This window comes from Salmo salar, chromosome 11 (assembly GCF_965601325.2).
Source record: "Salmo salar chromosome 11, fSalSal1, whole genome shotgun sequence".
Classification (NCBI taxonomy): Eukaryota; Metazoa; Chordata; class Actinopteri; order Salmoniformes; family Salmonidae; genus Salmo; species Salmo salar.
Window position 1 is genome coordinate 98,865,358 of NC_138301.1, and position 13,678 is coordinate 98,879,035.

General features: G+C 40.0%; 1 protein-coding gene across 1 annotated transcript; it reads left to right on the forward strand.

Moving 5' to 3' along the window:
* The first annotated feature begins 4,170 nt into the window (after positions 1–4,170).
* On the forward strand, positions 4,171–8,190 carry neu1 (neuraminidase 1). Its single transcript, NM_001123652.1, has 4 exons — positions 4,171–4,191; positions 4,413–4,540; positions 7,447–7,651; positions 8,035–8,190. Coding segments are annotated over exons 1-4 (480 nt in total). The 5' UTR covers positions 4,171–4,190; the 3' UTR covers positions 8,181–8,190.
* The last annotated feature ends 5,488 nt before the right edge of the window (positions 8,191–13,678 follow it).

The window sequence follows — 13,678 nt, forward strand, 5'->3', positions numbered from 1 at the left end:
AGAGTTTCTAAACCCAGAGGCGCTACATCGCAAGACTTCCGGGAACGCTTGAGAAACAGACCAAACAGGCCATTTGCGGTTTGAGAAGTGAAAGGGTATTCCTTAGTTGTGAATTTTCTCGAAATCTAATGTCACAACCTAAATTCGAGTCAATGTCTTAAGTATTTGTGCTTGTTATTACTTCAACCTCGTGAGAGTGACAAGGAATGCCATTGAGATGACGGTTTGCACATGCGTAGTTTGGCGCGAGACTACCGTTAGACCCGATTACGTGTTTCTACGCAGGAGCTTAGCTAGCCAACGTCGCCATGACATCGCATACAAGTGTGATCGGGGATTTCTATTGGAGAAGCAGTTTTAGTCTATCTTCATACTGTACTGTCTTCGATCGAGCAGTGTAAGAATTCAATGGCAGTTTCTTTTGCGTTGGATATAACAGTTGTTGACAACTGTAGCATTGTAGCTAAATGTAACCCTAACCTCAGTCTCCTCACCTGACACGCTAATTCACCTAGCCTAGCGGTTAAGAGTGTTGGGTCAGTAACTGGTTCGAATCCCAAGCCGAAGGTGGAAAATTCTGCTGTTCTGCCCTTGAGCAAGGCCGTTAACCTAGACGTCGATTAAGGCTCTGATCCAGAGGATTTGGGTTAAATGCGGAAGACACATTTCGGTGGAATGCATTCAGTTGTGCATATGACTATGTATCCCCTTCTCTAATTCATCTAACCTGCAAACATCGGTTATCCTAACCTCCTATGTAAAGAAACCATCAGTCGCATAACACCAGGACTGACCAATGCCAGGTATCAATGGGCGTTTCCTGATATTAGGGATTAATTACATCATACTGGCCATGTTTTGCCAACTCACTGCTCACAGGTGGATTCAACGGAGGAGGAGCTGGCTCTTTGTCAGCGGTTAGAAGTATTTTGTCAAGCCAAATCTCAAATTTACCCTTAAAGATGCAATATGTAACTTTTTGGGCGAAATAATAATGTATTTATTAAATTAACACATTCATACATTTTTTAAATGTTACAATCTAATAGTGTATAAAATATCTTAAAGATGCACTATGCAGAGATTGACTAAATAAATAAGTGTAGTGTAGAGAATCATTGTGTCATCTAAACCACTGTAAAATATATTTTCCATAACCAAAAATATTGTATTTTTTATAAATTCATTATTATTTTTAGTCCATGGCATATTGTGGAGAATTAGGGGGCAACCCCGGCCATGACTCGAACCCTGGTCCAGCTACTGTCAAGCCAACATCTTTATGCCAAGAGGATCAAACCTCTTGAGGATGTCACTAGTTGATGTCGTTACAATATTTTTAGCACAATTTCGAGATATCAGCTATAATTATCAGATGCATTAAAATATGGCCACTAAAGGCCTTTCAAAATGTGCCTCTCCACATAAATATAATTTTTTCTCAATGTCATTTTTTTTTGCATTATCATGTAGGGCTTTGACGTCAATTGATGTTTTTCCATTATATGGACTGAGTAATAATTGGTGTAGGCCTAATTAGAAAAATTAAGTTGGGGTGGAAATAGGCCTAACAATGTCCAGATAATGACTTGAGTTAAATTCATAAGATCTCTCCAGGTTAAAACATAATGACAAATACATGATTAACACATGGTGAGGTCAAGGTCAACCGTGCTCTTGTTATTAATAAGGACAATGAGAACCTTTTAATCATCCCTTGAGCCATTTCTCTATTTATCTGAAGTTCTCTCTTCCTCTTATTACATTAGTTGTTACATAGCCAATACAGGCTGAGTAAAGTCATACATACTAACACACACACACACACAATAATAGATTGCAACATAATTGTTTTTAAATGAATGTGTTAATTTAATAAATAAAGGATTCTTCATAGTCCGTGGCATATTGTGGAGAATTAGGGGGCAACCCATGCCTGTGTTTCTAGCTCCAACAGTTCAGTAGTATCTAACAATTCACAACAATACACACAAATCTAAAAGTAAAAGAATGGAATTAAGAAATATATCAACATTAGGACAAACAATGTCGGAGTGACCAATTAGGGGGCCATGACTCGAACCCTGGTCCAGCAGAGGGAGCACGCTCCTATCCACATCAACAGGACCACAATGGAGAAGGTGAAAAGCTTCATGTTCCGCTGCGTACACATCACTGACAATCTGAAATGGTCCACCCACACAGAAAGTGTGGTGAAGAAGGCGCAACAGCGTCTCTTCAACCTCAGGAGGCTGAAGAAATTCAGCTTGGCCCCTAAGACCCTCACAAACTTTTACAGATGCAAAATTGAGAGCATCCTGTTTGGCTGTATCACCGCCTGGTACGGCAACTGCACTGCCCGCAACCACAGGACTCTCCAGAGGGTGGTGCGGTCTACCAAACGCATCACCAGGGGCACACTGCCTGCCCTCCAGGACACCAACAGCACCCGATGTCACAGGAAGGCCAAAAAGATCATCAAGGACATCAATCACCCGAGCCATGGCCTGTTCACAACGCTACCATCCAGAAGGTGAGGTCAGTGCGGGTACATCAAAGCTGGGACGAGAGACTGAAAAACAGCTTCTATCTCAAGGCCATCAGACTGTTAAATAGCCATCACTAGCCTACTACCACCCGGTTACTCAACCCTGCACCTTAGAGGCTGCTGCCCTATATTCATACTACATACATACTATATACATAGACATGGAATCACTGGCCACTTTAATAATGGAACACTGGTCACTTTAATAATGTTTACATACTGCTTTACTCATTTCATATGTATACACTGTATTCTATTCTATGTCACTCCGACATTGTTTGTCCTAATGTTTATATATTTCTTAATTCCATTCTTTTACTTTTAGATTTGTGTGTATTGTTGTGAATTGTTAGATACTACTGAACTGTTGGAGCTAGAAACACAGGCATTTCGCTACACCCGCAATAACATCTGCTAAATTTGTGTATGCGACCAATAGAATTTGATTTGATTTGACAAACAAATCAACTCTGAAGTCATAGCTCCCTCCTATTTTACCCTTTTCATCCCCCCTTCCCTCCTACCCTTGTTGTTCATCCCATAACATTTATAAACACAACGTACTGTAGAATCAGTGTTGTAGTACTCGAGACCGGTCTCAAGACCATATTATGAGTGTCTCGGTCTTGTCTCGGTGTCAGATACATTTGTACTTGTCTTGACTCGGTCTCGGATTCATAATTTCTTCCGGAGACCAGCCGAGACCAGCGGAGTAAAAAACTCATAATTATCAGCTTCCGTTTATTAAGTGCATAAATCCGCTTCAAAGGTCAAATATATACACTCCATTCTTGATACCTTAATTCCTGAACAGTCTTTATATCTATTATAGAAGTTTGCGCTGTGGCGAACCTATTGGACCTAGGCCTTTAGTGTGTGACAACTTCGTCAGGACAGCAACAGTAATACTGACAGCAACAGTAATAGGAGAGTGCACTTTTTGTAAAACACAAAAAGTCCATAAACAATTATTATTGTTATTTTTTTATTAATCCTTAGAGGCGTAGAGGGCCCTCATTGTTCCCCACTGTGTTTGGGTTAGTAATCATTTGTATGGTGGCTCTTTTTTCCCTCATCATGCATTTATTCTGAATGTCTAAAGAATCCACATGTTGTCCTGAAATATGAACACAGAAATCCTGAACATTTTGAATTATTATGGTGGTGATTTGACAAAATTCCAATCATGGTCTTGAATTGGACTCACATTTTTTCTGGTCTCAGTCTTGACTCGGTCTCGCCCCCCCCCCCCCCCCCCCCCCCTTCTTGACTCGGACTCGATTTGCTCCGGTCTCAAACACAACACTGTGTAGAACTATGGAAACTCATATCAGTGTAAAGTAAGACTAACCAGACCCCCCATATCTCTTATGCATGGTCACGCCTGATATGCCCTTTTCTTGTCCATCTCAATGTCCATTCCCTTTACTAATCAGGTTACACAATTAGTACCTGTGGAATAACGTCTTGATTGGACTTAATTGGTGGTTTTGAGGCCATGTCACAGCCTAAGAGACAGAGCAAGAGGTATAAAAGGGTACATTTTCATGGCAAGGAACATGAACAAAGACAATCAACCTTTATCAAGATCAATCATCGACAAATTCGCAGATCATCCTCACCAAAGCCTCAACCTCAACACAGTAAGTATGTCTTCTGTATCTCATACAGTGTTTGTATTTTCTCTGACAATCTTAAAACGACTTTATCTTAAAAAAACGAAGAAACATGTTTCTGTAACAGACTTTGCAAGAATTATTGCAGCAATAGACTGTCTATGATTGATCTTATTATCTTATCTCTATCCTGAGACAAGTAGCATCAACTTAGACAAACTTTAAATCAATTTTTCCTTCTTTCTCAGTGGCTATGTTTGGCACCCCAGTGTCTGCCCTCTGTCTGCTGTTCCTGCTATCTGTATGCACTGCCTGCTACATCTCCAACTGCCCCATAGGAGGCAAGAGATCAGCACTAGCTTTCCCATCCAGAAAGGTACCAAGTAATTCTTAGCAGTTCCTCTTTGTTATTGTCTATTGTTACTGTGTGTCTGTTATAGAGTTAGATTCGTGGCTGCATATAGGCTTGCATCTTAGCTTTGAAGGGTTGAGATTGCACGTTCAAATCAAAGGTTATTATATGTCAATACTGTATATCCCCCTCCTTTCCCCCGTTTTCTTTAGACTCAAAAAACACTCTTATACATATGAACAACAACTTACAGACACACAAATAATGACTCTCATCTGCCCAGATCTGCACGCTCACTAGTGCCTGCATTATTGTTTGCCACTTGGCCTTAAATTGTACCAATTTGTTTTTTCTTGGTTGCCTAGGCTATTGCAACATTTAAATAATAAAACAATCATTCTTTTCCATCGTGTCAATGATGGCGGATTGATTGACTTTCAAGTTTTTAGTATACGTTTTTTCAAATTGAGTGATGAGAAGAGAATCGTCCAGCCCATTGGGTATCTCACTACACCCCATATACCATGTCTTGAAATATGCAGACAGACAGATTAAAAGTATGTTTACATTGTAATACTTCTGACAGACAACTTTCTAGCTCCGTCCACAACTTCCAGACTTTATAGCATTCCCAGAAAGCATGGATTATTGAGTCATTATTAGTTTTGCACTTGAGACATGACTCTGCCGTTGTGCTGTAGAATTGAGAATTTTGTCTCTTTTATAATACATTCTATACATACGTTTATATTGGATTAAGCATACATTTTTGTCTTGGTTTTCTAAGAGATTGTCAGTTGGATATGCTCTCTGCAAGGTTTTGTATATCTTCCTGATAATATGAACATCCTTGCTGGACTCAAATACGATTCCCCCAAGGTTGCGCTGATGTCCAAAATATTTAAAATCAACATTTTGTGATATGTAACTTTTAAGTTGCATGTATTTGAAACTATCTACATTGGTCAGTCCAAAATTACTTTTTAATTCTGTCATGGAAATAAATGTATTTCCTGTTACCAAGTCATTCACGGTTTCTATGCCTTTAGTTTTCCATGTGGACCAAATTAGCGGTGAATTCTGAAAAGCTATCCAAGGATTGTTCCATAAGGTTGTGTTTTTAGGGAGTGATATTGGTTCTTGTAGAATACTTTTCATTTTCTTCCATATTGTTAGTGTTCTTCACTATGAAGTTCTTAATGTTCTAAGTTTTATCCTTTGAAAATAGACCCATAAAAATATTCTGCGGATGAGCATGCACATCTTCCATACATATCCATTGTTCCTCTTTAGTGCATTTAACTTAATGTCGCAAGTAAAAGCCTTGGGTAGTGAGTTTATATAATTTCAAGTCTGAAAGGTTAAAACCACCCTCAGACTTAGGAAGATGTAAAACTGTTTATTCTATTAATTTTATTTTCCCATATGAAGTCTGTTATGACCGAGTATACTTTTATAAAGAATGTCTTCAGTGGGGTAATTGGTATTACCGAAAAATAAATACAAAAACTTTGTCAGCCATTCCATTCTAAGAGGTTTATTCTACCTGTGAGATTTATGGGAAAATTATTCAATTTAATTAGATCTGCTTTCATATTGTTGCTTTCATAATGGAATAAAGTTCAAATCAAATTCTATTTGTCACATGCGCCAAATACAACAGGTGTAGACCTTACCGTGAAATGCTTACAAGCCCTTAACCAACAATGCAGTTCAAGAAATAGAGTTAAGAAAATATTTACCAAATAAACTAAAGTAAAACATTTAAAAAGTAACACAATAAGTTATATTTATATATTTGTTGTTTGTTGTTGCTTATTAAGCAAACAAAGTATTTAATATTTTCTGTGGTCCACTTAAAGCATTCCTGTAGATCGTGAGTTGTTATTTTTCTTGGCATTATTTAATTTTTTTCCACATTCATTTTATAACCTGACATTTGAGTATTCTGAAAAATATTTTTTAGCAAAGGGGGCATTAGTTTATATTCATGTTTACCAATACTAATACCTGTTACGTTAACTGGGTCCTGTCTAATTCTTTCTGCATGCGGTTCAATTGCCAGTGCAACCATGAGAGGGGAGAGGGGGCATCCCTGTCTTGTGCCTCTTTCTAAAGCAATTTCATCAGATAATGCATTATTTGTGTATATTTTGGATTTAAGACATTTATACAATATTTGTATTAAATGTAAAAGTTTTGAATAGAAAAGGCCATTCAAGACGGTCGAAAGCCTCTTTGGCATCAACAGCCATTATTGATAAATCTATATCTTTTTTTTTTTTGCGTACTGTATTAAACTGAAACATGTTCTTGTATTTGTTTGAGTTTTTTTATAAACCCTGTTTGATTATCAAGTCTGTAAGACTTTTGCCATCCTATTGCTTATAAGCTTTGGCATCATTTTATTGTCACAATTTATTAACCTTATGGGTTTATAATCAACAGGGGACACTACAGAGACTTTCCTGGTTTTAATATAACTGAAATAACTGTTTGATATTGAACTAGGAAGTACTGAATTGAGTGACATGTGTTGTCATTTGTGTAAATAGTGGGGCTACGTTACCCCAAAATGTTTAATAGAATACTATGGGAAAGCCATCTATTCTTGGTTCTTTTTAGTCTGCTGATAGTTGCTTCTTAGTTGTTGCGTCTAGGAAAGCTATAAGATCCATCCAACTGTTCTTTCATTTTGATATATTTACATTTTCATAGAAGCTTTTAAAATTGTATTTAATTTAATTGTTTCTAATTAATGATTTTGTATCTTTATCTTTAACAATTATAACAGGTTTAGAATGTATTTGTTTATCAATACTGTATATTGTATTGTACTGTTATGAAAAAACAAAATGTTCTATAAATATATAACTTGTATCTATAATAACAATATAAGTATAACTTTCTGTTTCCTATTATCTTTCCAGTGCATGTCATGTGGCCCCGGGGACAGGGGCCGCTGCTTTGGCCCAAATATCTGCTGTGGGGAGGGGATGGGCTGCTACGTGGGCTCTCCAGAGGCAGCTGGCTGCGTGGATGAGAACTACCTGCCCTCCCCCTGTGAGGCCGGAGGAAGAGTGTGTGGCACTGAGGAGGGACGTTGTGCTGCACCGGGGATCTGCTGTGACGTGGGTAAGACAAAGACTATACTCCTATTTTCATGTATAGCAAATGTTTCTGTTCACACTGAATGATTCTGCAACGGAGCAAAACGCTTTGTATGCAGTAGGGTTTGTTTTTCTATGGATTGCTGGTTGTGGCAATTTAAATAGACTATTTAATTGTTAATATCATGTGCCAAGCTCTTGTGGTATTAAATACTTTGTCATTGTCAGCAACCAAACGATTTGCTCCACGATCACTTAAGAGTTTAGGAATAAATGTGGTGTTGTGTAGCCATTAGCCAATGGTAATAATGTTCTCTTTACATGTATTACTTGTTGTGAGTTCATACAGATTCAGTTTTATATTACAGTTGTGTGACAGATTGTCTATTTTGATCTTTTCTCTTTTAGAGGGTTGTAGTATTGACCAATCCTGTACTGAGGAGGACGAAGCCGAATACATAAGCCAATCAGTGAGCCGTAGCCATGGCCACGATCTGCTGATGAAGCTTCTGAACATGATTAGCCACACCCCTCCCCACAGAGTCCACCAATAAAACAGCCTCTTCAGGTATTCAGGAGCAGTCCTGAGTTGAAAGACAGTGTAAAAAAATCGGTCACATCTCAATGTCAGAGGCATACCTATGTACATACATTTTGTACAGAAGACAGACATAGATGTAAAGGATTAGTTTTGCTTGTAACTGTTTGTGTAATCGCTTGTGCTTCAAGAGTCAAATAAAGCTTACTGTACAAAAACAACTGTCAGGATAGTCAAGAGCTAGGTTTCCATCCAATTTGTGACCAATTTTTATGTCAATATTCTAAAATCTGCATAAAACAATTTGCATATTTTTCCACCAGAGATTTTTTTCCATCAAGCAAACGTTTTGTGGATTAAAGGCTGTGCGTGATGACATAGTGCATACAAAAATAACCTTTGACAATAAATTCCTATGTGCCGAATTAAAAATACAAGTTAAATGGGTTTCCATCGCATTTTCAACTACTGATGGTTATGTTACAAAAACTGTTGCGTAATATTGCAAAAGTGCCCACTCTGGTCTTGGCACATTAGCTCTAGCCAATAGCTCACAGATACAGTGTGGGTAGGCTACCTACAATATGAGATTATCATGGATGAGGGCGATATCATTTGAATTTGTCAAACAGCAGCCAAGCATCGATCATCATGTCACCAGAATAAGACCCTCAATATTTATTGGAAAGGTTCATCAAGCTCATCACATTGCACATTCACCACCCTGTGAAGTTCATCATCATTTATTTAATCTGTAGCCTAATAAACTGCATGGTTTTCCTTGTTGTAGTGGGAGGACCACTCAACATAAACTCAGCCAAAAAAGAAACGTCCTCTCACTGTCAACTGCGTTTATTTTCATCAAACTTAACATGTGTAAATATTTGTATGAACATAACAAGATTCAACAACTGAGACAAACTGAACAAGTTTCACAGACATGTGACTAACAGAAATGGAATAATGTGTCCCGGAACAAAGAGGGGGTCAAAATCAAAAGTAACAGTCAGTATCTGGTGTGGCCACCAGCTGCATTAAGTACTGCAGTGCATCTCCTCCTCATGGACTGCACCAGATTTGCCAGTTCTTCCTGTGAAATGTTACCCCACTCTTCCACCAAGGCACCTGCAAGTTCCCAGACATTTCTGTGGGGAATGACCCTAGCCCTCACCCTCCGATCCAACAGGTCCCAGACGTGCTCAATGGGATTGAGATCCAGGCTCTTTGCTGGCCGTGGCAGAACACTGACATTCCGGTCTTGCAGGAAATCACACACAGAACAAGCAGTATGGCTGGTGACATTGTCATTCTGGAGGGTCATGTCAAGATAAGCCTGCAGGAAGGGTACCACATGAGGGAGGAGGATGTCTTCCCTGTAACGCACAGCGTTGAGATTGCCTGCAATGACAGCAAGCTCAGTCCGATGATGCTGTGACACATCGCCCCAGACCATGACGGACCCTCCACCTTCAAATCGATCCCGCTCCAGAGTACAGGCCTCGGTGTAACGCTCATTCCTTCAACGATAAACGCGAATCCAACCATCACCCCTGGTGAGACAAAACCGCGACTCGTCAGTGAAGAGCACTTTTTGCCAGTCCTGTCTGGTCCAGCGACGGTGGGTTTGTGCCCATAGGCGACGTTGTTGCCGGTTATGTCTGGTGAGGACCTGCCTTACAACAGGCCTACAAGCCCTCAGTCCAGCCTCTCTCAGCCTATTGCGGGCAGTCTGAGCACTGAGGGAGAGATTGTGCATTCCTCGTGTAACTCGGGCAGTTGTTGTTGCCATCCTGTACCTGTTCCGCAGGTGTGATGTTCGGATGTACCGATCCCGTGCAGGTGTTGTTACACGTGGTCTGCCACTGCGAGGACGATCAGCTGTCCGTCCTGTCTCCCTGTATCTCTGTCTTAGGCATCTCACAGTACGGACATTGCAATTTATTGCCCTGGCCACATCTGCAGTCCTCATGTCTCCTTGCAGCATGCCTAAGGCACGTTTTGGTGTTTTTCAGAGTCAGTAGAAAGGCCTCTTTAGTGTCCTAAGTTTTCATAACTGTGACCTTAATTGCCTATCATCTGTAAGCTGTTAGTGTCTTAACGACCGTCAATGAACAAGCATGGGAAACAGTGTTTAAACCCTTTACAATGAAGATCTGTGAAGTTATTTGGATTATTGCGAGTTTATAATCGTGTGACTCCAAGTTTACTTCGATTTGATGGTTATTATATCAATATTTGCGCAAAAAAGCCGTATTCACTGCCATTTCTCCCATAATTCATTTTACTGACACAAAAAGATCCCACCATGTCGAACGAACAAACGTGTGAAATTGTACTGGCATTTCATGTTTCAATCAGCCGGTCGTGACTTTTTTTATGTGTCAAGTAAATAATCTGTATAAAATGTTTGGATGGAAACGTGGTTACTGTTGCAAGTCTTTCCAATACCAAAACACACACACTAAAACTTTCCACGAGATGCTGCTGAAATATCTAAGCATTATGGATGAGTTTGTGCTTATTTTGTGTTACCTTACGATGCCTGACCAGATCAGAGTAAATCAACCTGGGGGGGGGGGGGGGGGGGGGGGGGTCAATGCAAATAGTTCGGATGGCCATTTGATGAATTGTTCAGCAGTCTCATATGGCTTGGGGGTAGAAGCTGTTAAGGAGCCTTTTGGTCCTAGACTTGGCACTCCAGTACCGCTTGCGGTAGCAGTGAGAACAGTCTATGACTTGGGTAACTGGAGTCTTTGACAATTGCCTCCACACCTTTTATAGTCAACATTAATAGTCAGGCAATAAACTGCAGAGGTTTGATTGCAAAAGGATTTCACATTTCATTGACAACTACACAATTTGATCTAAATTCAGATAAAACATATACAATAAACAATCATACTGTAACATACAGTGAGTGTACAAAACATTATGAACACCTGCTCTTTCCATGACAGACTGACCAGGTAAATCCAGGTGAACGTTATGATCCCTTATTGATGTAACTATGTAACTAGCTATGATCCCTTATTGATGTTAAATCCACTTCAGTCAGTGTAGATGAAGGGGAGGAGACAGGTTAAAGAAGGATTTTTAAGCTTTGAGACCATAGAGACATGGTTTGTGTATGTGTGCCATTCAGAGGATGAATGGGCAAAACAAAATATTTAAGTGCCTTCGAATGGGGTATGGTAGTAGGTGCCAGGAGCATGACACAAACCACACTCTAACAATTAGGGGTTCAACAAGGATTATTCTAAGATCCTCGAAGTTTGATAAGACAGCAGGTGCAGGCATTTAACTGAAAAATGTAGAGATCTCCTCAATTTAAGGTAAGGTTTGTCCCTTGCCATGAACTAAATTGATATTGTTTTATGATGATACCATCTATCTGTTCATATTTGTGCCAATCTTTCTAAAACAGAAAATGGACACAATTCAATGGATATCAACCAACAAAGAGGTAAGAATATGTAGACTATAAGAATATGTTAAAGGCTAGCTGTATTGGGTGCAGATGACTGAACTGCTCAATGTTGTGTCTGTATCTGCAGGTACACAGACGAGGAGGCATACAAAGATATGGCAATTGGTATTGGTATGTTTTACAGATCACATTTACCATCCTCCTTCCTTACCTCTTCAATGAATATCCCATAGGCCTTTACATTATGGATAAGATATGTTTATGAAAACCATCATCAAAACAGTTTTCTTTTCATTCACATTCACCTCAAAAACCAAGTTATGAATTCTGTCCTGTGCACGTTTTGTTAATCATCTGTATAATTAATATTTTTTGGTTTCACAGATTTCACCCTCCCTACACCTCTGACGAATAAAACAGAAAACCTGTTAGATCACCATGCGCTGCAAAATCATTCTAGCTATGGATACAGAGAACATCAACACATTAACATCAACACGCCAGAGGATATACCAATTGGACTTGGGGCTCTGCTTGGAGTTTACCTCATATTTAAAAAAATGTATTCTGCTTTGCCACTAAAATCATAATAAACACAGAGAACTAAAATGTTGTGTTGTTGTTGTTATTGTTATGCATAATAATAATAATTAGGGGAGAGGAGGTAGTTCAAAAAATAAACCCCAAAAGGTTCTTCAAAAGGTTCTGACGATCCATTAAAATGGGTTCTTTGAAGAACCCTTTTAAATGGTTCTTCGATTAACTTAAAAGGGTTCCCCCACATTTTCAATTTGAAGAACCCTTCTCCTTCACCCAGATCCAGATAGCTGATGTTCCGAAAGAGCTGCAAAATCTGGACCCATACAAATCAGCCGGGCTAGACAATCTGGACCCTCTTTTTCTAAAAGTTTCAACCCCTATTACTAGCCTGTTCAACCTCTCTTTCATATTGTCTGAGATTCCCAAAGGGGGTGACACTCTAGACCCAAACTGCTACAGACCTATATCTATCCTACCCTGTCTTTCTAAGGTCTTCGAAAGCCAAGTTAACAAACAGATTACCGACCATTTCGAATCCCACCGTACCTTCTCCGCTCTGCAATCTGGTTTCAGAGCTGGTCATGGGTGCACCTCAGCCATGCTCAAGGTACTAAACGATATCATAACCGCCATCGATAAAAGACAGTACTGTGCAGCCGTCTTCATCGACCTGGCCAAGGCTATCAACTCTGTCAATCACCATATTCTTATCGGCAGACTCACAGCCTTGGTTTTTCAAATGACTGCCTCGCCTGGTTCACCAACTACTTCTCTGATAGAGTTCATTGTGTCAAATCAGAGGGCCTGTTGTCCGGACCTCTGGCAGTCTCTATGGGGGTACCACAGGGTTCAATTCTCGGGCCGACTCTCTTCTCTGTATATATCAACGATGTCGCTCTTGCTGCGGGTGATTCCTCAATCCACCTCTACGCAGATGACACCATTCTGTATACATCTGTCCTTTCTTTGGACACTGTGCTAACAAACCTCCAAACGAGCTTCAATGCCATACAACTCTCCTTCCGTGGACTCCAACTGCTCTTAAACGCAAGTAAAACTAAATTCATGCTCTTCAACCGATCGCTGCCCGCACCCTCCCGCCCGACTAGCATCCCTACTCTGGACGGTTCTGACTTAGAATATGTGGACAACTACAAATACCTAGGTGTCTGGCTAGACTGTAAACTCTCCTTCCAGACTCATATTAAGCATCTCCAATCCAAAATGAAATCTGGAATCGGCTTCCTATTTCGCAACAAAGCCTCCTTCACTCATGCTGTCAAACATGCCCTCGTAAAACTGACTATCCTACCGATCCTCGACTTCGGTGATGTCATTTACAAAATAGCCTCCAACACTCTACTCAGCAAATTGGATGCAGTTTATCACAGTGCCATCCGTTTTGTCACCAAAGCCCCATATACCACCCACCACTGCGACCTGTATGCTCTCGTCGGCTGGGCCTCGGTACATATTCGTCGCCAGACCCACTGGCTCCAGGTCATCTATAAGTCTTTGCTAGGTAAAGCTCCACCTTATCTCAGCTC

Coding starts and splice junctions, on each gene's coding strand:
- neu1 (NM_001123652.1), top strand. Junction 4,541..7,446: donor TAGCTTTCCCATCCAGAAAG/GTACCAAGTAAT, acceptor TTATCTTTCCAG/TGCATGTCATGTGGCCCCGG. Junction 7,652..8,034: donor GGGGATCTGCTGTGACGTGG/GTAAGACAAAGA, acceptor TTTCTCTTTTAG/AGGGTTGTAGTATTGACCAA.